Consider the following 25,165-nt stretch of genomic DNA (forward strand, 5'->3'; position numbering starts at 1 on the left):
TCCCAAAACCCAAATCAAATTTAGAAGTGTCAGACGGTTGGTGTTTACGGTGTTAACATAGTCCATGGCCGACAGTAGCCTGTGTTCAAGCTTCAGCTTCAAACTTGCAGAAAAGCCTCCGTAGCTTCTTTTGTGTGAAACGCTACAATATGTATTCAGGCCAAGAACATAGATTTCATTGTCAAGCATTCTTCAAGCATTACTTTCTACTGTGTTGTTATGTGGACGTCATCGACTAGTTGGCGTTGACTCAGCTTTCACCACATATTAGTCGACTTAATCCAAAGTCGTTCGACTCCTTGTTGGGATCTAAAATGAAAAGAATCAGGATGTGTCAAGTCAGAAATGAGAGAACTTACCAGACGTCTGTAGCCCACTCTTCTTCTCTGCTTAAGGGAAAGGCTCATTCATGACAACAGTAGCCACTGCTGGCATAACACACCCCAGTTTGTGTTACCAACCAAACTGTACTGTGAAGCATCTATATTACTGGTTAATATCTATATTACTGGTTAATATAGTACAGTATTGGTTAATATACTGGTAATACTGATCAGTGAATAATAAAAATGCCCCACATAATAAACTCGGCAGGATCAGACTGACCTGACTCACTCAGGTCACTCGCACTGATTCAATAATACAATAATATACAATAATAAAATATCAGCATCTAATAGCCATGTAAACGCGTGATCCAATTGTTTATCCCTGGATAGAAAAACATGTTCTTTCTGTGCATGTTTGCCCTACTTTTGCCCCAAGAACAGGTGATATGAGTTTCTGGGAGGTACAAATGCCTGGTGGAAGGACTTAGTTCAAAAAAGTGTTTGAAAAGATAAATGCAATTATTACCTCCATCACTGTCTGTCTTTTTCTATTGAATAAATTGAGTGTTGTCAATAAAATTAGGAATTACGAACTATGTCAGATTCATCCCCTTCCTGTCATTCCTGAAGGGTAGAAAAAGTTCTCTTCCACTTGATGTTTTCGGGCATGTAAACACATATACACTGCCTGGCCCAAAAAAAAAACGCCACCTGGATTTAACTAAACAAATAGGTAGGAGCCTCCTATTGGATAATTATTGCATGGGTGATTATCTTTCAGCTGGCAACAAGTTATTTAACCCCAACTGTTGCAATGAGTAGCTTCTCATCTCTTAAACGACCGTATTGAAAGACACATCCTGTGGTCGTGGAAAAGATGTTAGTCTGTTTGAGAAGGGTCAAATCTTTGACATGCATCAAGCAGAGAAAACATCTAAGGAGATTACAGAAACTACTAAAATTGGGTTAAGAAGTGTCCAACGCATTATTAAAAACTGGAAGGATAGTGGGGGACCATTGTCTTCAAGGAAGAAATGTGGTCAGAAAAAATCCTGATCGATCATGATTACCGAGCACTTAAACAGTTTTTCAAAGTGTCCGATAAAGACGTAAAATTAGCCATTTGTAATGTATGTCTTGCTGAAATCCCTCGAGGTGGAAGCGAGCCACGGCATTTTAGCACCACTGATATGATTAGGCATCTTAGAACACGCTATCATACAACTGAATATGCCGAGTATGAGAAACTAAACCAGCCGAAGCCAACAACATCCTCATCCCTCAATCAGCCGACTGTGATTGATACATTTAAACGACGTGAACCATACACACTCTGCTAGATAAAATAATCCCATTCCCCTGCCATTCTATGATCGGCAGTTATCGGCAATCGGCAGATCATGATCTTGGTGATCGGTAATCGGTGATTGGCCCCAAAAATGCTGATCGGAGCATCTCTAATAATAATAATGATTTCTCTTTTTCTGCGTAGCTAAAGTGTCTGCTCAGGATAAACCTCAAATGCCAAAGGCGTCAAACCTGGTAACTTGGTAGAAGTCCTAGCATGTCACTTTGCCAAGGTGTCAATACACAAGCCTGTAGCTAGGTGGCGCTATAATAATCCAATTTACGTTTTGCCTCATATCTCGAGAACCGTGTGCCCTAGAAACAAAATTCTCTCTCCCTCTGATTCCTTAGATAGCCCTGGTTCTAATGGACTAGGCCATGCCCATTTCCGTCTGCCTCGAAGCAAAATCAACTCCTCCTAGCCCGTTCATCCAGTTCTCACCAAACTTGGCATGTATCATTTATGGACAAAGATAATGAAAAGTTCTGTAGCTAAATAACTGTAGCAGGGTTACTGATTACAAAGTTAATGGCTAATTCATTTTTACGGCGTGGTGCAGTATAACTCCAAAGCTAATATTTTGTGAAGTATATACCCAAACTTAATCAAACTTCATATCATTGATAATAATATAATTATGTACAAGCACCCCAACTTTTGTGACCCTTGGTCTCTAGGCGGTGCTACAAAAGCAACATTTCAGTATGTCCAAAACTGTACACAATCTGTAAAATATTGTGTAGACGCCCATCAAGTTGTGTGACATCGTCAACAGGGGGCGCTACAGGTGACACGGAAACATTTCATATGACTTTAAGGCCTAGAACTTTTGGTACTATTCGCCCAATCCTTATGAAACTTAGCGACCATCATTATAATATGTTTGCGTATAATCATGCCAAGTTTTGAGACATTCAGGCAGTAGGGGCGCTACAATGATTATATGTTTATATCTCACAAGCCACCACAGTTAACTGCTTGAAATTTGACAATAATAATCTGTGGATGACTCCTTACAAGCCCACCAGGTTTGGTGCAATACGGTCGATAGGGGGCGCTACTGGTGACTTACGCCTCTACGTCCCGCTCGGGGGCGACTTTGCCACAGCATGGACCCCTTTATGATCGCTTGCAATCATCTAGTTTAAGTTAGTTTTGACTGAAAGTCATAGTCAAGATGACTTCCCACTAATGAGTGACATTTAGAGTCTTATTTTATTCAGTGCCTTTGTTCTGTGTTGGTGTGATTCATTGGCAAGGAAAGTTAATGAATGCAACATGGTGTGATATCTTTTCTGAGTAAGTGAAGTCAATCTGGGAAGACACTTGCCAGCCAACGTCTTTCTGCTGATGAAGATATCTGCCCACTATCTACCTTCTCTGACAGAAGAGCTTACACCGTCAAAGACATCTGTCTATCACCTAGGCAAACACATTGATTGAAATACTGAGGTTTTTTTTTTTCCACCTATTTTTTTGCTGTCGCTCAGCAGGTAATAAGTTATTTTTAATGTTGGCTGTATACTCTCTAGAATACGCCCTGAAATACTAAATTATTACTGCAGTTCTCCACCTGGCAGTGCTTGTATAGATGTGTGCCAGTGATGGTAGATGTCAAAGTCCACTGACTGAAGTGAATGGTAAACAACACAAAGACGATCTGTGTGGACAGTGCACAATGCCTTAATGACAACCACAGTGTCTGTGTAATTGGTGCATAGTGCCAGTCTGAGCAGCAGCAGCTTGCAACATAACAACATAAGATCTGTGTCAATGTACAGGATTATGTAATAGCAGCTGCCATTGGCTGTCAGTGTACAGTGGTGCTTTGCCACTAACTTGAATAACGCCCTGGTTTTGTTGCAGGGAGTTGCGTCATCTCCACTTAGGCTGTAGGCATGACGTGTGACGGGGAGTTTAAGCCCTTTGGACAGAGAATTTCACCATCACCTGGTGTCTGCCAGAGCCGGAAACCCAAACCTATTGCAAGCTGAACACTAGGAGATTGTTTTTGTGCCTTGATTTGGACTAAAAGGGCATGAACTCTTTCCCTGACCCCTGACCCTCCAGTCTGCACCCTCCCTGCATATGATGAGTCACTCCTCCCATCCCCACAGCTTTCTGCTTCCAAACCAAAGGCAGGGAGCAAAGCACAGACACTGAACAGAGCAGCTGCAGTGTCTCAGCCGTTGGTGTGTGAAGCATTTTGATTTCAGTACAGAGGAGCTCTCTCTGTCTTTTAGTTTTCTGGCCTCGGTACCAGTTGCTCTCATCTGGTTGGCTCCAGCAGTGACAAACTGTGTAGGTTTTGTTTCTTTTAACCTAGTTTTTCTGTCACTCTCTCTTTCTCTCTCTCTCATTTGCTCACTTTAGCCCTGCTAAGCACTTTTCCCCAGCTCATCTGAAGTTCAGTAGGATAGCGTTGTTCCTTTGAGAGCCAGGAATGTTGCCTGGCTGGCTGATTAATGAAAAATACAGAGTATAGGAGTTGTACTGGCTCTCAGAGCTTTTTAACATGTGCCCCAAAACGTAAATGTAAGGGAGTCCCAGCATCTGAAAAGTTGCCAGAAATGAATTGGATGTTTATGAGTGGCTTTCAAACAGATGTTTTTCCTCCCTGCTTTACAATTGGATGATATGACATTGCATGACTTAACTAAACACCTGGCTTTAAGTTGAACACTCACATCACAGTCATGACATTACTACAGCGTTGTTCGGTAGGAGATTCCAGAAATGAGGGGGTGGTTATTTTCCACAGCGGTCTCTTTGATCGGCATAGTGAGTGGGGTAATTTGTTGTCTGACAGGGGATGACGGGACCAGACTGTGAATTATGTTCTACTGCAGAGCTCAGAGCTCTGTGCATTGCTTACTGTGTGGAGCAAAGTGGCTTCTTCGCCCATAGACATTTGTCAGTTTAAAAAGATTATAGTGTGCATACTATACATTTTGAATTATGTCAAATAAAATGAGCCCAGAAGGTGCTTACGGTATGATACCCTGCCCTGTTCGTTATCTCCCCAGAGAAGCCCTCAAGATTTCAGAAATCCACTGAATGTTTTCCTCTCTGCTTCACTCAGGAATTGCTGAACTGTGGCAATAACTGTGCTAATCTGAGTCTATACTGGCACGGATCGTGCCTGCACAAGCGCTCCCTCTCCCTCACACTGACTGCCCAGCACTATTAGTGAGAAAGACAGGAAAATATGGAGGCTGCTCTGGAATATTATCAAGCTTTTAAGAGCGTAGTCTAAAAAAAGATGGGGATGATAGTCATGGTGATGCTTGGGAGGTATAAACAGAGCTGTAAGTGTAAAGAGGAAAAAGGACGACGTTTCCTTAAGTTGAAGTTGCTGACGCTCAGAGAAGAAATAAAGGAGGAGGGAGGAGGGAGTTTGATGTGACTCCCCATCCTTATACGGTCACATGCAGCCCTGGCACAGACACAGAGGCCCAGTCGGGCTTTAGAGCTTATATAAACACACAGGCTCGCAACCCGCCTCCTTCTAGCCCGTGCAGGGGAAGGGAAGGAATAGGAGAAGAACTCTGTGGAATTTGAAAGGGAGTGTGTTGATAAATTCCTGAGCTTTCAGTGTGCAGTGTTACCTCCTTTAACATCAGGAAACGTAGTGCCAGTATTTTCAAAAATAGTTCTGCCTGCAGGCAGAGGAAAACCTCTGTGATTTGGCACCTCAACAACCACATAAAAACAACTAGTTAATTTTGTGTTTAGTCAACACAAACACTAGCAAGAAGTCTCCAAAAAATCTGTGATAGTTCTGTGAGGCCTTATTGCTTGAAGAGCCATAACCACACAGGTCAAAGTGGATTATCTCACTTATACACTGATACTTTGAAATAGCTGATTTTGTATTGTTTAAGGAGCTTTTACACCTAGATTTGCATCCACCTTCCACACACCTTCAACGCTACTTGCTTGCACAAATATTTGTCATAATTTCAATGGGACAAATTGGAAATCGGGAAAGAGTTGCATTAAAAAGGGAGCATCAGCAGCGAGTGTGGGGACTGGCATTCATTGCTGTTTTGTTCTATTCGATCAATTACAGTTACGATGCATAGAAAACATTTATATATATATTATGAGAAGATGGGCTGCTGGGTATGCACTCCTTCAAAGACACATCAGGTAAACTGCTTGGTTTTGGAATTAGAACCAAGACAGTAGCCTGTCTGGCTACTGCACACTGCTGCACACCCGACAGTTAGACTTCTTAAGGCGCCTGTGTGTTCACACATGCAAATGTATTGCTCCAGAGAGCCATTGCAAGCAGGCCGAGACCATCTTTTCTAATCGGACTCATCTGGGTCGATTTGTTCTGGGATTAAGAGTGATTGTTGTTTTTACAGCAGCCCAAACTTTGCTGGGGAGAATGCTCCTGGTTTCACAACAACAAACCAGATGTGAAAGCAGCTTAATAGTGAGATTTAATCATCACCTGACAGTATGAATTGTGCAAACAATACTGTTATCTGAAAATAACGCACTTCCCCAGGCTAATAAAAAAATTAGTATCATCAGTTTTGAGCAAAGCTCTCTTTGCTGTTTCTTTAAAATAGTTAAAGATGAATTTATTTCATCTCTTTGACACAGGGGATATCTATGATGTATGCGCCATCTGTCTGGATGAATATGAAGAAGGAGACAAACTCAGAGTCCTGCCATGTTCTCACGGTAAATCTGAACACTTCTGCACCACGAAACGCAAAATCCCTTAACGCTGGCACACAATGACAAGTTTGTCTAGTCAATGGTCTAGAACAAAAAGATGTTATTTATTTTAACATCATACAAAGCGGCAAATCCTTACAGTTGGGAAGCTAAAAGATTTATGTGAATAATTACATAAAAATAGCTGCAGTGTAATTTAGTGTAACTGATTGAGCAAATCATGCATTATGTGGGGACCTGGGTTTGAACACATTTTCAGAATTAGAGAAAAGGGGAATGCTCATGTTAAAATAGGCTCTCTTGTTGTCCCCAGCCTACCACAGTAAGTGTGTGGACCCCTGGCTAACCAAAACCAAGAAGACTTGTCCAGTGTGCAAACAGAAGGTGGTCCCCTCACAGGGTGACTCCGACTCCGATTCCGAGGAGGGGGACAGCAGCCCTGATGAGAACGAGGAGGTGTCAGAGAGCACCCCGCTGCTGCGCTCCCTGGCCTCGACCAGCGCTCATTCCTTTGGCACCATGTCTGGCACGTCGCGCTCAGAGCATGACCAGGACTCCTCCGAGTATGAGGACGATGAGTTGGACAGCAGCGACAGCGGGGAGGTTACCGTGGAGACTGTGGTGGTGCAGATGCAGCAGCCGTGCTCTGAAAGCAACAAGCATGACCTTCCTCGAGTGTGACTTACCTGTCGCCATGGCCTGATCGGCTGCTATGTCCCCGCCCTCCCCAACATAAGTGACTTTTATGGGGGGCATGAAACAGAGTCATCATCTCACTTTTTCTGTCACTGCTTACAGTACATTGTAATGTTATCCTCATTATGAGTTTATATCAAAGACACAAGTTTTCTTTTCAACTTGATTATGGATTAAAGCACTGAGCTGTGTGTGACAGGAAATCAGTCTGCACATGTTAAAAGCTGCTTAGCCTATTTGATGGGACTGATGACAGTATGTACAGTAGACTGCTATACTGTACAGTGTTTAGTCATCCAGAGGTCCAGACACACAGTTTAGTAAACATACTGTAAAATATATATCTATATGGATATCTATATAGATATCTATATCTATGTATATTTATGTGTGTATATATATATCTACATATATATATATAAATGTAGATATACATATCACAATAAGTTGCATCTTAACCTTCAATTATCTCGTATCCTACATGTACAGACATGGTTGTACATACACCGCTATGCAGCATCCTTTTTGTAAAATACATAATATCAAGACACAGCAATATGATTTTGTCCATTTATTTCTATGCTGAGGTTAGAAGGAGCCTAGCTGCTCCTGTGTTTTGTGCCATAGTTAATTTGTTACAGTGAATCACACAAAGGAAGTGAAGCCAAACCGGTGGCCCATTCAAAGAGGAGAATGTGGTTTCATTTCAATTGTGAACAAAGTGTGTTCACACTGCCTCTGGTGAACTTTTTTTGGCTGCTCCAGACCTTTTACTGTTTAACACAAGCAGTTACCAGTCAGTAGACCTTGTAACATCTCACAGCTGCAACATCTCATTTTAATTCCGTTTATAGTAAATATGCAGGTTTGAATTTTTTTTTGTGTGCGTTGTCAAATCCCTTCTGTTATTTTTTTTCCTCGTCTGTCCTGCTCATTTATGTCTGTTCTCTCTACAAATTCACTTCAATAAAATTGAAATAACAAGGAAACAGATTGACCGTTTAATCTCAACACAGTCCAGCCGCTTGGGCCTTTTAACGTCCAACACTCCATTGAACTTATCAGCCTGTTTGTCTGGCACCGTTCATTAACAAAGTAGAAGTTATTAATCAATCTCACCTCCTCAAACACCATTCAGTAGCCATTCTGAAGCTTATCCACTCTATGATCTTAGCATGGTCAACTTTTGGTTTAAAAAGTTCAGTCTTAAGTCTTGCATACCAAGAGATAAGAAAAACCATTATTTGTCCCACAATGGGAAATTGCAGTTTGCAAAAGCATACAGAACGGGCAGAAAAACTATCAAGAGTAATAAGAGTAGCGTATAAAAGATAATGAAATAGGATTTAAAAAATAAAAATTGCACAGACTGGTTCATCTGGGTTATGAGGTTTTTACACCTCGTGGTGTAACAATATGGCATGTATTAAGAATGTCCATTGTGGAAGCCTAACAGAAGCAGGAAGGAAAGATAATTCTAAGTACCTAAAGAGCTGTTAAATGGACCTTGGATGCATCAAAACCAGCAATGAACCTAAACATCATTTAAACCGATGTGAATAAAAGGTTAAAAACACAGTAAACACTTGTATCTGGTTGGAATAAATTTATTTGATCTGTCTGTAAACAAGGTGATAAATCAATTTATGGCATTTCTTGGTTTTTATGCATATGAAATCAGATGCATTAAAGAGACTGTATCCCAGATGTAAGAAAACAAAAATGGTGAGGAAAGGAAATGAACAAATCGGCAAACAGGAATTGGAATTTTTTTTTTTTTTTTAAATGAGTAAATAGATCCCACAAGGCCTAAACAGTGAAGCTGAAGCAATTTAAAAAAAAAAAAAAAAGTAGTGCCAAAGGAAGTGACTCCTTAGTAGACAGTGGGTAAAAATCCATCTTACAACTGCAACACATATCTCTACGTTATGGCACAGGATACACAGGTTCTGTAGTAATGTTTCAACAAGACGACCATGAGTGTCTTTGAATCCACTAATCCATCTCCCGTTCAGTGTCATTTCTACTTAAGTGTTTTTGTAGTCAAACTTTAAAGTTAGCAGTACTGAGCATGGACAGATCATGTGATACTCCAGAGCTCAGCTGACTAAAGTAGAAGGCAATTCATTCCACAGTATTGCAGTTGTCAGAACAACATGGGTTTGTACAAATCAGCCATTTTTTCTAAACCATAAGGGGGGGGGGGGGGGGGCCACAATGACAGAATTTTGTTCAGATACTGCCAACCTTACCTTACCCATGTAGCTCTACATTTTAAACCATAGTATTACTTTCTGCTTAGGGCTTCCTTCTTCAGAAAAAGTTAGAAATCATCCTTCACGTGATTTAGAACTGTATAAACACCCGAGCCTCGACTACACTTGGTCCTATAGAAAGAAAAGGAAGGAAAACAAAGTCAAACTGGAAAAACTCCAGATGGTTATATGCTGGGATATCTGTCCAAAAATGGCAGCCTTTATTTAAAAAAAAAAAAAAAAAAAAAAAAAAAAAACAGCAGCTGGCAAACAAAACAATATTAAGTGCCTGAGCCGTTGTTACTGTGGAATGTCCATGGTTTTTGTGTAATCATTGAAATCGTGATGCTGGGAGGAGAGGCTACCAGCAGCTGGGTGACAACGCTTCCAAAGCTGGTTCACATAAACTGAGCCAATCCACATACACGCAAACACTAGCCCCCCCCATTTTTTTATTTAAGTATTCAGGAAAGAGCTTTGAATATGACAGGAGTGGTGGGTAGTGTTTTGATGAAAACTCTCCTGAAGTTTGTAGTGTTGCCCGACTTAAGCAAACAGGATGGGGAAACAGGGAGGGGAGGAACTGAAATTTTGGCAAGAGGGATTTGTGAGGATGTGTCGGGTGTGAAAGAAACGACAACAGTCTGAGATATGCATGTAGTCTCCCCTCCCAGACGAGGAGGGAAAAAGAGAGAGAAAAAAAAAGGAAGACATGGTGAGCTGTAACGCTCAAGTGCTCCAAAGGCATCGACTGCTTAGGGAGGGATTAAATCGATGGGCACCGTGAAACAAAAGGATGATCTATTTCAAATGGATGCTATGCTATAGCCTTCATTGTCCAAGTTTTTGCTGGTCTTGGTTAAGTACAGATTTGTCATGACAGCCTGTTAGCAACATGCTCACCTTTGCTATGGATCAACTTAAAAGAGGACTTACAGGGGTACACAGCACAAGTGTGTTCAGGGGAGGGAGGGGGAGACAAAAAGATAAATGGGGAAGAGAGAAGGCAGAGAAAGAAAAAGTAACTACTGACTAGGACTGAAGTAGTGTGAAATGCAACAGGGTGGTATGGGTGATCTGCTAGGTAGCCAGGTACAGGCTGCTTTAGTATCCGGACTTCCTCAGGTACTCAGCCATCTGAAATGCTTTCTTGTTGAGCTGCCCTCCATGGACACCTTCCTTCCCCATGACAATAACCAATGCTGGAGTACACAAAGGAAACAAAACAAAATAAATGAACAGGCATGATGATAGCAGGGCTGGAAAAGAAAACACTTATTTTTACCTCTACTAAGTACGAGGCTACATCGTTGGGGACAGAGCCTAACCCCTGCATTATGTCAGAACGTTCCTGGGTTTTTGATTGGGGCTGCTCGGGGAGGGGGACATGAGCTTGACAGTAATTTGTTTTTTGTACATGTTTTATGTTTTTTGTTTTCCCTTTTAAGTATTTTTTTCCCTCTCTCCCTTAACTACATCACATAAACTACATGAAAACTAAACTAGAACCCTGAATCCCTCAAGTATTTTGCCATCGAGTATGCCTTCTTATTCAATCCGCCTCCATGGACCCCTTCTTTGCCCATTACCAAGACCAAGACTGAAAGAAAAGAGACAGAGAGGGGACATTTAGAGAAGGTGAGAAGATCACAAGTGAAAAGTGAAGAGCACAGAGCCAAAAGCAGCAGGGAGATGAAGACAGCTACATGAGGATAATGGCACAAAAAGTTGAGCAGTGCCTTTGATCTGAAGTTGTGCAGAGCCTAAACATTCATTTTCTTATCAGTGCTGCTGGTAACAAAAGACAACATGTCACATTACAATTAGGAGGACAGAATGGATACATGCAAAGCTGTTTGCCAGCATGTACACTTGGAATGACCAAAACAAGCAGAGGCACAGAGCTGTTAGTGTGTTTATATGTCAACTCCACTTTTATATAACCCGCAAGGGTGAATGCCATGTTTAGAATTTCATCATCTCTTATGATGCAAACCGCTCTAACTTACATTAAGGATCACTACTGAACCAGCCAAAATCACATGGTCAGAACCAGGCCCCAGTGTGTGCCCCACTTCTTTGTGAAGAGCTAAAAGTGCTGTAAATTTGTTTACGTGTATAACCCGTGTAGGTGGGTGCTTTGAAGCTTGGATGAAAGGGGTTGTATGATTAACACTCTGGATAAGATGCAATTTTTAAAGTAGATTCTGTGACCATTTTAGTGGTATTAGTGGAAAACCCCAAACAATAATTGTTGGTTATTGGGGTATGTGAAACTGTAGAGCAGCAAAATCATCAATACCCCAGTGTTCATTTCTGTTCTGTAATTTGTTAATATGTACCATGCCAACAGCAGAGAAGAAAGTGACGTTTCTGGCTAACCTCACTAATGTGGCACACATGCAGACAGACCAGCATGCTAGGAGTACCTCTCCTCAATACATGTGAAAACCCTGAAGTAACCCAGATTTACCAGAACAGAGTGTAAGCGTGTGAGCAGGGGGAACAGATTACCTTGAAAGTAGGAGGTGGTGTGTTTACCAGAAAGGACAAAGAGGCATGCAGTTATAGAAGTTTTTAGGAAATCCCAGCACATAGAGTGAGCCACATGTGGAAAAACAAGAACCAGTTTGTTCAGATACAGTCTCACCTGTAAGCTTTGGTAGCTTCTGGGAAGAGTGGGGGAGGACAGGGCATTGGGGCCCATACAGGCAACATGAAAACTGGCACAACTCTCAGGCCAGTCCCCAAAAGGACTCAACTACAGCTGTGATAAGTGGTTAATTCATAGCCAATGTGCTGTAAGGTCCTAAACATGTGTTATAATATTGTTGTCAAGTTAGTGGTAGAAATGTTTAAATTATGCAGAGCACAAAATCATGTGCCACTTCTGCTGTTCTAGCCGACAATTTTGCGATACAGCTTCAGCTCGACTGAACAACAACGTTTAGTGTTGAACTTTATCTACTTTAATGAAAATCTTAAACCAGGAAAAGGGAACAATTAAATTGTAAGATCAGAACTAAGAATTGAATGAGGAGGCAGCAACGAAACAAAATCCTTCTAGACTACATTATTATATTAAAAGGGAGAAAACTCATGTTTAGTCTGTACCAATACAACAAATGTATACAAATTAAACTGCAATAAAACTATTGCTATAATATCCCTTTTAGTCTAGCTCAGTGAACCTCAGTGTAAGTGCCTGTATTTCCACAGCCTTTTGCAAAGATGCTCTTGCTCCCCTTCATAATCAGCTATCACTGAAAGATATTATACACCCGTTTGTCATATATTGAGGAAAGGTGTATTCAACATCTATTCCACATGCACGCACAACAGAGAAGTTATAAAATAAAATAGCTAAACTAATTGCTCTATATCAAAGCAGGCTACTGCACTACCAACAGCATTTAATGTGGTGCTCACCTTTGCCTGCTCTGCCTACAGAAACATTGTATGTTGGCTCTCCTCCTTGACTCTTTGTCCGGATGTCCATTGTCCAGTCACCATCGATTTGGAGGCTGTCTCTGATTACGGAGCACTTCTTATTGCCTAAGGTCATCCCACTGGTGAAGAATCCCTCCCGGTCCTTCCCTATTAACACGTCGATTTCGTCAGGCTAGTGGAAAGCACAAAGCAGGAAGTCAGGTACAGGTTAATCTAAATGCAGAATATCAATCCATTTAGTCTTTTCTGTTCAGGTTTTCACAATTGCTCTCAAACAAAATTCACATTTACTACTACTACTGGGGCTGTGAAGCCTTGGGATTAAATGCCATACAAAACCCATTTACTTCCTCTGCATTCTTTGTGCTTCCTCCATAATGAACATCTTAAAATACATAACACTGCTTGGGACCTTGGAGTTTTTGAGAGAGAAATATTTAAACTTATTTATAATATTCAAAATGATATTTTTACAAAATACACAGGATTTGCAAAAGCACTTGTCTGTAAGCCAAGTTTGAGTGATGTCAATATCAAATATCTATTTTATGTCTTATTTACTGAGAATCAACTGGATCAAAATCAGTTGTTTCCAAAAAGTGGTAGTAACACTAGTGTTATTAATTTTAACTTAAAGTGAAGGTAGTATTAATGCCATCAGTACACAACTGAAACAACTGCCTTTGTAGACAATAAATGAAATAACTTCTTAACCATTAAAACTTAGTTACAATCAACAACAATCACACTTGTGCACAGCATGATAACTTATACACGGAGCACACACCGATGTCCAGCTATAGGTGGCTTTGGGGATACAAGGCCCTTGTGACAGGAACATTTTCTTTAAGTCATGTCCAGCTATTGCAGCCACTTTACAACTTAGTAGTGCAGCCAAAAGGCTTCATATACATTTAGGCAGACTGTGTCATAACAATGTGGCTCAAGATCCAAAAGATAAATATAAAATAAGATAATCCTTTAATTTTTCCCACAGTGGTGAAAGATATAGTATAATATGAGATCCAATTAAAACATTCAAATGACATAGGTGTGCTTTTTTTTTTTTTTTTTTTTTTTTTTTATAAATGGTGAAAAGCTAAAGTTAATAGACTCTGTTTCTTACTTTGATAAACTTTACTTTTTTATATCTATTTATGAAACTTCTCAGATGTAGTGCCCAACAAATAATTACCCCAAGAAACCTATTCTAAGATTAAATCTAAAACCAGGACTTTACATTATGAGTATACAGACTGAGCATGACAAGATGCAAACTTCTGTTCTTGTTTTGTTTTTAAATGGTCAGCTTAGCATAGGGAGAACTGCGTGTTTTCATAGGAACAGTCTGCCCTGGACAGATAAACGCACAAAGTTAAAGACACAGCCACCTGGATTATCACTGTAAAGTTTAGAAATCTCAGACCAGCTGCAGCTTCAAAAACATAATGCTGAGATATTCTGCAGTGCATTAACCAAACATGGGCTTGGACCAAGCTGCACAACAAAAGGCGTTGCCCTTTAATTCCAGGAACTGCACAGTCATGGCACACACGAAAGACTTCAGGAAGAAAAAGACTGGAAACTCAAAAGATCTCTACTGGCTAGGCTCATGTTAGCATGGCGGCTAACTATGTGCCTGTGCCCAATTACCTAAATTACTCCATTAGTAGTTTTGCCACTAGGAATCAAATTCAGTTCTTCTTTCCCATATGAAACTCTGCCGCCGTTTCCCATATCTCGAGTTAACTTGCAGCATTTCGTTGAAAGGAGTTTGCCAAATTTAATCACCGAATTTAAATAAAGCTGGCTTGTTGGGAACCGGTGAGCAGGTTGTCATTCTAGATTTTTTTTTTTTTCAGACGTCAAGAAAACGCGCTTCAAAACGGAAGCCTTACCCAGCCCTTGCCCAGTGGACACTCCCAAGTAACATTTAGCAGCACACTTATATCGTCTATAGCACCGGCTTATTATTTTATAGTGATACCCTTGGACTGGTCAAAATGGCCAAACTTCAGTTAGCGTACATTATCATGCATTCCCCTTCACTTACAAACATTTCAATTAATGGCAAATATGACAAAATGGATGCTCCAAGAAACGCCGGAGAAGCACATTTAGCAAAACATGTACATGTATGGTAGTTTATATCTGTATGTGCTTAAAATGAATACGTTACATTTTCCACGAAACACTGGTTCGTGGCAATAAATGTAGCTGAGGCCAAACGTCTAAGAGTGCTGCCATGAACAAAATGAATAAGGAACTAGGAGTGTATCCGCCATCTTGGGAAAATACGGGGCGGTAGCGGCAGAGTGATTCACAGAAGCCGTCTAGGGGAACGAAAAAGACCAACAGCATACCAGCACGTCAGGGACGCATGCGAGCGCCGCCAACTATGCGCTTTTGGCGTTAGCTAATAATGATTTTCCAGTGGGGATGACCGGCCTGATTCAAGCTAACCTCGAGTTGTAGTATGCTAAATCAGCGTTAACATAACGTTTTGTTCGGAAATACAACACATAATATTAAGCTCTTAACATGAGTTAAATTCATGATGATTTTTAACTGAGAAGTGCTTTGGATTGAATTATTAAAATCCGCTATGCTTTCCAGAACTTGCTCATCTGACCGGTATCACAAGCAAATGCTGCTAGGTATAGCTGGTTAGCGTGCTAACGTTGCTAAGTTAGCTCGAGTTCGCGGTACAGTTTGTCACTAGCTTGGGCTGCCCCCGGTTGCTAAAGCGGCAATTTCTAAAACAAAAATGCGAAAGTTAAGGGTGCGGAGTGTTGCTAGTTAAATGGAAAAACATAACAATGACGAGTGTTGATGAGAGGTTGAAAAGAAGCGCTGCATGTGTGCTAATGCATCTTGAATGTGGGCACTGGATAGATACCATGTGTACCACAGCGCTGTCTTATCCTCATTCAACAAGGCCTGGCTAAGCAGACAAGCCCTCGAGCAAGCAAAGTGTACACATTCCTCCTCCAAATCTTTAGATATTGACATACAAGTCATACTAACCGTTATGTTGGCAAAGGTACCGCCGGAAAACGATGCCCAGACGTATTTGGCGTCCGTGTACCCAACAATGGCCGCGTCCTGGCAGCTGCCATCAGCCATCAGGTTGTCCACGTAGCTTTGCCAGGACATGTTTGTGAAATTAGTTCTAAGATGAAAAAACAAGTTGGGTCAAGTTAGATCACAATCGTCTCTCGAACAACGAGGAAACTGTATTTCTCGGTGGTTTAGCGGGCCTCCAGCAAGCAAAACCCCCCCGGCTCCGTCACGTCCCGGCTTTCTTCTGGTCTAGGCAACGAAAAGAAGCCGCTGCAATCGGACAGGCGTTTGGGTGTAGTCCTCACTAAATCACTCCGCCTAGGTCGTTCTTCGATTCACTTCCTCATTGCAAAATATACTACGCGGCGGAGGAATATAGTGGTTAATCACGATGGCAAGAAGCAAGCGAGACTATTTTTTTCTTCAGTACATAAAAGATTTGTAAAGTCTGGATATTTTCGAATTTGTGCTGGTTAAACCAGTCAAAATCCAATATTAGAATCATTTTAAAAGCAGAATTGTTATTTTTTCATTTGAATGTAAATTTCAGATTTATTTTTGGTAAATGGTAAATATCCTTGTTTTTATACGCTTTTCTACCTATTGGTACTCAAAGCGCTTTACACCCACAGACACATCTACCCATTCGCTCACACACACACATTCACACACCAGTGCCACGCACTGGGAGCAGCTGGGGGTTCAGTGTCTTGCTCAAGGACACTTCTAACCATAAGTGTGGGGAAAAGGGGACCTTAATAAAAAAAAAAAATCATAACAATTTATCAGCGAGAAGGTTCCGGGTTCGAATCCATGGCTGTGTGGAGTTTGCATGTTCTCCCTGTGTCTGCATGGGTTCTCTCAAGGTACTCTGGCTTCCTCCCACTGTCCAAAGACATGCTCATTAGGTTAATTGGTGATTCTAAATTGGCCCTAGGTGAGCATGTGAGTGTGAATGGTTGTCTGTCTCTCTGTGCTGTTAGCCCTGTGATTGACTGGCGACCTGTCCAAGGTGTACCCCGCCTCTCGCCCGATGACAGCTGGGATAAGCTCCAGCAGACCTCTCGACCCTTCACAGGAATAAGCGGTTACAGAAGATGAATGAATGAATGAATTCTTGTGATAAGATGTGAACTTTTCAGGGAGCCCTGTAACTATACAAGATTAAAACACATAGTGGTCTAATATTTTGTGCAAATGAGCACTTTTGTATCCAACGTGTGGGAAAAGATTCTGCTGTGTAGGGTAAGCTTACGATTATTAAACGAGTATTTAATAATCCTTAAGGAACTTTAGTTATGTGTGAGAGTCTCTGATACTGCACTGTGTTGGAAAAGAAAAGCTGTATTTCCGTATATGTTTACATTTAAAGTTTTGTTCCTCCAGAACGGATTCCAGTGTTGCAGTTATAGTTCATTCACATTTTGTTCCAGTGATTTGCTCGCCATTTTTGTCTAGAACACTTTACTATAATTTAAACTCTTCATATACACACCACTAAGGTGGTGAATAATTTGTATACATTGGGACAGAGCCTCCTATTGGGGGAAACCATGCTTTTCTATGGATTTGCTTGGTGAGTTTACAGTACATAAAAAGCAAACAACACAGAAACATACAGTAACTAGACTGAGACATGAAACAAGTGGTAAATTAATAAAAACAATTAAAGTCTTTTTCAGTTAATGACACACCAGCTATGATGGCAAATGGTAAATGGCTGATGAATCCTGCAGTTACAGTGGTTGGGACCAGAGTATCAACAGCCTCTTATTGTGAAAGCCTTCCTAGCTCTAATACATGACGATCATAACAGTCAAATGTGAGCAGGTTAAACTTCTAAAAATAAAGAAATTTGCTTAAGAGCACCTCAGCAGGATGCATGTCTAGTGTGGAATTAAACCTGTGCCTTTTACGAGACAATATACCACTAGGTCATAATGTACTCACTATGTTTGTGTTAGACCCATTAGAAATGATTAATAAGGCACACCCAAATGATGGTAATAATCTTGCTGTCTCCCTCCTCTTCTCTCTAGTGTGAAGTGACTATAAATGTAACAAAAGGCAACTGCAATATTTCTGTGATGTTAATCTGTACGGTTTTGTTTTTAAGCCTATGCACACTGCTTAACCTCTATATAAACCTGCACCAGTGGAGAACCTTCTGTTGAGCAGTTGTACAACAACAGGTTCAAGTAGAGCACCTTGTTCATTGGCAGACCATTGAATGGAGACCATTAATTAATCAGTAAGGCAACTCAATGACTCTCAGTGAAATGACAAATGTTAACCCCTTGACACCTGATTTGATTTACAATTATATAAAAAAAATTAATTATTTGTGTTTGTGCTTTGAAGCTGATGCTAAATTAAGTGGAGATTGTTCATTTGTCTATAGTAGACAGTATAGATATCATTTTAGGTATGATGCAAATTAGACAACAGGCATGAAAGGTAAAAACGGTAAAACATTTACTGAAATTACAAAATCGATTAGTGTATAGTGTGTAATTTGAATTTGTATTACAAATTCAAATTACACATTATACACTATAACACCAACTATTATAATAGACTTCTAAACTTCAAAACGTTAATTCACAAATGAACTTCCTATTTGTTAGCTTCCATTAACCGGATGTAGTTCCCACTCCGACTGGTCCTACGAGAAACTACTGCTTGCAAAAGGTTCCTAGGTATGTATTGAATGTGCACAAACCGACATTGGAGGATTACATGTGTTATTTCGGCTGCAGTCTGAGCGAAAGCAGTGCGAATTCGCGACACTCGGTGTCAAGGGGTTAAGTGTTGAAGTCCCTCAGAAGGAAAGATTCTTGGTAAGTATGTCAAGCATTTAGAAAAGTAAACTTATCTCAATATTCAGATTTTAGGGAGAACAAAAAGTTGAACATACTATGTAGAGATTACAGAGTAATTTAAAACAGAGTAATTTAAAAAAGAAAACAACTGCTTCAACTGTTCTGTACTTAAAACTCATTAGTTTGTTCTTTTTTTACATGTGCCATGTACACAGCCTCCTATATATGAGTATTTTGCAGTAAGTGACAGTTTTATTTCTATCTAGAATCTTCCACTGAACTTTTTCTCCATGCAGGAGAATTGAGTGCAGGAAAAGTTATTAATTGATGAGGCTGTGCCTGGAACGCTTGTCAATCAGCCAGTTACACCCATATCCTGCTTTGTCATTGGATGCCGACAGTTTCCATGGCCACCTCTGTTTTGCACTTCTGCTTTTTTAAAATAGTACCACACACAGCCAAGCCATTCAGCCTGCACATGAGTCATAGAGAAACAGAAAAGAGCTAACTTTGCTTTAGAAAAGCCTTTGTTTTGGTCAAGGTCGTTTGCACCATGCGTTGTAAACAGCTGGATAACAAGGGCTTCCTCAGCTTCGGCTACTTAAAATGTTTACCTTTGTTTTTTTTCATAAAAAAAGCTGACTCAGGGAACCTTGCACAAGAATTCAAATGTACCTGTACTTTCTTGTACTGTACCTGTGCAAATGGCAATAAAGTCTATTCTATTCTAATTGTTTTCCCTTTATTTTTGCAGATACTTGCATTCCTAGGTAAGCAGGACAAAGATATTCAGTCATTTCAAAAGAACCGATCTAGACTGGAATCCTTGGAAAAACAAAGCCTTAAGTTTCCAGTGTTTTCAGGGTCAGTATAGTGCAAATTCTTGCTCATCACCTGGCACTGCATCCTTTTCAGCAGAGAGGTTGTGCTTAAGCTCTATACATACAGATATTTCTAATAAAATAGCAAATGTTGAGAGTACACAGAAGCAAATGTTTATGGACAGAAAGCAGCAGCATTCATTCATTTATTTTCTGTAACCACTTGTCCTTTGGTAGGTCGCTGGAGCCTCTGTGGAACGGCTGTGGCTCAGTAGGTAGAGCAAGTTGTCCACGAACCAGAAGGTTAGCGGTTTGATCCCCATAATGTGCCACGTGCCAAAGTGTCCTTGAACAAGACACTGAACCCCCAGTTGAATGTGTGAGCAAGTACGAATAGGTAGAAAAGCGCTATATAAAAACAAGGCCAGTTGTCAATAACATGTATGGTCAACTTATCATTTAAACAAAAGTTTAAAAGTTGTCCCATCGTCTTGGAAAATGGCTACAGTCACCCCAATCTTTAAATCTGGTGACAGTTCAAATATAGCCAACTATCTGCGAATCAGTATCCTCCCTGTGGTTTCTAAAGTTGCTGAGAGGTGGGTTGCAAACTTATAAATGAACATTTAAATAAAGGCCACTCTCCTTTTCATCTAATGCAGTTTGGTTTCCGTGAAAATGATTCCACAAAGTTGGCAAACTGTCTGTTTAGAAAAGATTAAACACGACCAGAGGTTGCGCTACACTTTTTCCATTGTCCGTCATTTTGACTGACAGGGTCATACAAATTCCGTCATAATCCGTATTTACCCGTCACTTTATTTTTTAAATGATAATATGACATTCAATAGCGTTTAATTTTTCATTATCAATTAATATTCAGTAGAGGTGGAAGAGCCGAATCTTTGGCCGGCCATCAAAGAGGACTCAAGAATCATGAATCTAGAGTCTATTTAACCGGCTCAGTTGAGTCCTACCACGTTTGATTGATATAATCAATAAACTGCACCATTCAAACATCTTACATCTCACTCGGCAGTCAAGACTTGACCACTTGCAAACTAAGGCACTCAGACACTCACTCGCTTACGCACAATACGCAGAGAAACGAAACTTAACCGACTCATAACCGCTGCTCTGTCAAAATGACAGATTGCCTTCAGATTTTTCCGTCACCGTTTTAAAAAAACGGTCAATGACGGCTAAGTATAGCCTACTTGAAGTTAATTTTATTAAGTATACTTGAGTATAAGTATAACAAGTATACTACAGACCGTGTACTTGTAGCAGCGCCGGAGTGGGACTCATTTTCAGCCCTGGAGTTTCATACCTCATACCAGCCCACTTTAGATCACGACCTATTATATTAAAATAGTGTAATTGGTTCAGTCAAAACTTTTCACTGAATCGATTAAGATTTTGTTCAATGGCAAAATAGGCAGGCTCATTCCATATTACTTTACTATTACTAATGATAAAAGGTATAACGGGCCCCTACTATCATTTGGACATAAAGTGGTTTTATTGGAACTGATGCTTGCTTGTTCACACACTAGCTCACCTGTTTCCACCAACTTTCTTCTTTCGTCAAAAATTCAAGTCAGTTTCATTATTGTAGTGCTGAATCATCTATCATCATCAATTATCTCAGGGCATTTATCATATAGAGCAGGTTTACACCATACTCTTCATTATATTCATTCTAATAATATTCACTTAATGAGCAATCCTACCTGCACACTCTGGACCTGTGGGCTCATGGCAGGTGCTTGGTGATGCATCTTCCATCTGAGGGGCTACAAGACAAAGTTTGTGGCCAGTATATGTGGCGTCGCATCATACTATTATTTAAATTACGTAACGTTAGGTTAGACAGGCTATATGTTACAACGCCACGCAATTCATTGACTTGATAGGCTAATTAATTAACTTGAACGGTGCAGGTAAAGTTGCATTTTGTTCAACATCTTGTCTTACCTGTTTCATCATCTTCATTGGTCGTTTCAGACCGCGAGCACGTTTTATTGAAAAAGCTGCCGATTGTTGCACATTTGGCTGCATCTGTCTCCAGTGCTTTTCTCTTTTTAATTCTCGCTTTTTTTGCGCCACCCTTGCTCTTTTTATTTTCCATTTTGCAAACACCTTGCACAGTAGAGGTTTTAGGCATGGGCGAACCGCGGCATTTTTTCATGACACAAGCACTTGGGAAATAAATAAATAAATAAATAAATAAATAAATAAAATAATAAAATAAAATAAAATCTGGGCCGCTACATGGTTTTCTGTTATCTGTCATATCACTGTGTAGGGAATTGTATGGGGCCATTATTGTAGCAAAAGTATTTGCAAATGTGTAAAAAAAATCCGTGTGTGTAACCAGATTTGCAAATGTATATAAAAAATCCGCAAATGCGTACATTGATCTGTATGCGTAGACAGATCTGTAAATATGTGATCTGGCCTCTCCATTGGATGTGTTCTTACACGTGACTTTTGCTACACTTCTGCCGCGGCAGATCCGCAAATGCGTGTGGAGATTTGCAAATGCTGTGGAGATTTGTGTGTGCGCCTCCGTAGCTATACAGCTACATACCACCAGTGGGCGCTAGGCTAGCACCCAATGATATTAGCTACCGGCTACCTGGGCTGGCTGGTACCACAGACTGTATGGCTGGGACGAACAGTGCAGTGGCGGCTGCTGGTCTTTCAAATAGGGGAAGCCCAGTTTTGTAAAATTGGCCAAATATTACATCATTAAATTTAACAGGGTTACTAATTAATTCTCCTTATATTGTATAGGCCTATGTTTATAGTTATTTACAGTGCATGAAAATGCACTCTACTGTTATCAGAAGTGTTCTTCGTATTATTATTATCATTCTTCTAACCAAAATTAATTTAATTAATTCAGCTTGAATCGTTTAACGTAGAAACTTCATTCAACTTTTAAGCTATCAACTTTTAAACTACAGTGGGTGCAGCTAGCTAGCTGGCTGGCTAGTTTACCCCCTACAATTGCAAATAAACGAACTTTTTAAAACTGAAATGAAAACAAGTAGCAAACTCAATAACGCTATATATTCACGATTTTATTTTGACAGATGGAAATAGTGCGATATATCGCAACAGATAATTAGCAGTAGCTTAGTATTAACCCTGTATTACTGTAACTTCACTCGCCAAATATCCGCATGGGACTGACCTAAAACCCACATAGCAAAGACATGTGGGCCAGATCTGGCTTGAAGCCGGCAGAGGTGGCGTTCACTCGGCACTGGCATACGGCATGTGAGCCGGACATGGCCCAGATGCGGCAAAGGCGGCACTGTCCTGACTCCGGCAGACAGATGTGGGCCACTTGTGGAGTGCCGAATTCGGCCCACATACCAGCTTAGACCTCTGGGCCACATATGTGAGGCCGGACTCATGCCACCCTTAAAGTTATTTTTCGATATTTTTGAGTGAGTTGTTGTTTAACATCACAGATTTAATAAAAATAAATAAGTAAATTAAATATTATTATGATATATTGTCGATGTCAATCAATGTCAACTATCACAATATGGTTCTTGTCGAAACAGGACAGATATCTCAGTTGATCTGAAAATTTAAAGTTAAACTTTGAAACAGCGGCCTTTCAACGGTCAGCCAGCTATCCACTTTTTAAATTCATCAGCCAATCAACGGAAGTAACGTAACCCTCCAGGTGACTGACGCGACCGACGTCACTGTGGACGGAGCTGATGGCTGCTCATGCACTCTGGTGAGACGGACAACAAAGACGTGGTGAGTGAAATGCATCAGTTTTATGTTTACGATAACAATTGTTTTTGAGACAATGCGCTAGCAGTTGGTATACAAAGACAATGTCTGTCTAGAGTCTAGCCTGAATGTTAACAAGGGGCGCTAACGTTTAGCTATGTGGCTAACGGTTAGCTATGTGGCTAACGGTTAGCTATGTGGCTAACGGTTAGCTATGTTTCTAACGGTTAGCTATGTGGCTAACGCGTGGTCAGCGTTAGCTAACGATTACCGTTAGCCTAAAATGCGGCTCAGGAAAGGATGGACTGCACTGTCTTGCTGTTAAACTATCATATTCGTTTTGAATAAATTATATAGACGAACTTAACACAGCAGATGTTTTGCCGAAGGGGTCGTTTTCTTTTTTTTTTCACGTTTTTTCCGGCTAGTTAAACATTAGTGCTACTACCATAGCTTCTGCTAGCTGACCGTTGGCGTGTTTTTTCCGCTGGCAATTGCAGATATATCGTGCTTCAATAAAAAAAAATAGCGTTTAAAAGGGCAACTGTGGACTTGTAGAGTTTTATTTATGTATGTGTTATGTGTTTTTATTTTATTTTTTTGAGAAGACGCTTCACAACTCATCCGAGTAGCTTCTTCAGTTCTAGGGGACTGGTGGGAAGTTTGAGGTTTAGGAACTTATACTGAAACTATTGTTTGTTAACAACCATAAAACGGGTCAGTTTGAATGTTGTGTTTACAAACCTACAGACTCTATTTTCAAGAATCTTAGAGTTATTTTTATTGATTACATACTGCTACTGACTACTCACGGTTTGTGTAACACTGTAAGTCGTTGTTTTGTACATAAATTAAACCAAGTAGATGTAGGGAAAACGCTTATCTGAATATTGTCATCAGGATCAGTTTTAATATAATTACAGTAGCCATATTACCTAATGATACATAAATGTTAATTTCCAATCATTTGTGCTTTGTGTGTGTGTTTCAGCTGCTGTTGGCGTAACTGACTAACATCTGGGGCCACAGACCAGGAAATAGACTGGACCATCAAAAGATGTTTACATCTCTCTCCAGGTAGAGATGGTGGCAGACTGAAGAGGATGAAGAGAAAGCAGGGAATGGACAGCACCATATCTTAAACTCGTGCTGAGAGTGGTGAGAATCCAGTTTTCTCTCTACTGCCGTCAGGTCGGTGTTTCTGATGCCTGAGGACAAAGACTGAAAGGCTGAAGAACAGTTTCTATCCAAATGCCATCCGCCTGCTCAACTCTGAACCTTAACCAGACTTATACCACTGCACTTTACTCACATAGCTGCTCAATACCGTAAATGTGTGTGTGTATATATACAAACTACCCCCCCCCCCCCTCTAAGTTTACACTTGAGTTTTACCATCTATATTTTATTCTGTATTACAGTCTATATTTTATTCTATTTTTATCGGTGTACATTTACACTTGTATTGTTTACCTTGTGTGTTAAGGAATTTACAATTACTACTGTTTTACTGTAGTACTCATTTTTTTTTTACTACTGGCTGCAGGTACAAGAATACATTTCACTGTGCATTGTACTATATATAACTGTGTATGTGACAAATACAATCTTAAACCTTTATGGACATGTCTAGAATCATAAATGTACAGTTTTTAAATTTGTTAAATGTTTGTTAAATGTACTGTGTTGACATGACTAAAAAAAATAAACATTTGCTTATAATACTGTACTTGTTTTTATATATATATATATATATATGAATAAATATGGCACATAAATATAGTGGCTGAGTTAAGGCTGACATCAGGAACCACTTCTGAAAATAGTTTGGCCCACCTTAGGGCCAGATTAGGGCCAGCTCTGGTTGAAGTGTGGCTGAGATGTGGGCCTTATCTGGCACACATGTTGGATGCCGGATGTGGCC

The 25,165-nt window shown here is 40.3% G+C and overlaps 2 protein-coding genes across 4 annotated transcripts in view; one reads left to right on the forward strand and one right to left on the reverse strand.

Annotated features, from left to right (window-relative positions):
- Window positions 1-8,048, forward strand: part of rnf13 (ring finger protein 13) — a 63,110-nt gene extending 55,062 nt beyond the window's left edge. For both annotated transcript variants that reach the window (XM_084547601.1, XM_084547602.1), the window contains 2 exons: window positions 6,295-6,375; window positions 6,686-8,048. In XM_084547601.1, coding sequence (XP_084403727.1) covers window positions 6,295-6,375; window positions 6,686-7,053 — 449 coding nt within the window. In that variant the 3' untranslated portion in view covers window positions 7,054-8,048. The remainder of the gene's footprint in view (window positions 1-6,294; window positions 6,376-6,685) is intronic.
- A 613-nt stretch (window positions 8,049-8,661) lies between these two features.
- On the reverse strand, window positions 8,662-16,465 carry pfn2b (profilin 2b). Of its 2 annotated transcripts, none has more exons than XM_084547603.1 (3): window positions 15,801-16,271; window positions 12,753-12,945; window positions 8,662-10,525 (listed from the first exon to the last, which is right to left on the reverse strand). In XM_084547603.1, exons 1-3 carry the CDS (start codon window positions 15,927-15,929, stop codon window positions 10,428-10,430), a joined length of 420 nt encoding a protein of 139 aa, XP_084403729.1. In that variant the 5' UTR covers window positions 15,930-16,271; the 3' UTR covers window positions 8,662-10,427. The 2 variants fall into 2 exon arrangements, with proteins under 2 accessions (XP_084403729.1, XP_084403730.1); XM_084547604.1 differs by lacking the exon at window positions 8,662-10,525 and adding an exon at window positions 10,543-10,923 and having other exon boundaries at window positions 15,801-16,465.
- Between the last annotated feature and the right edge of the window lie 8,700 nt (window positions 16,466-25,165).

Source organism: Chelon labrosus, assembly GCF_963514085.1.
Source record: "Chelon labrosus genome assembly, chromosome: 7".
Taxonomy (NCBI): Eukaryota; Metazoa; Chordata; class Actinopteri; order Mugiliformes; family Mugilidae; genus Chelon; species Chelon labrosus.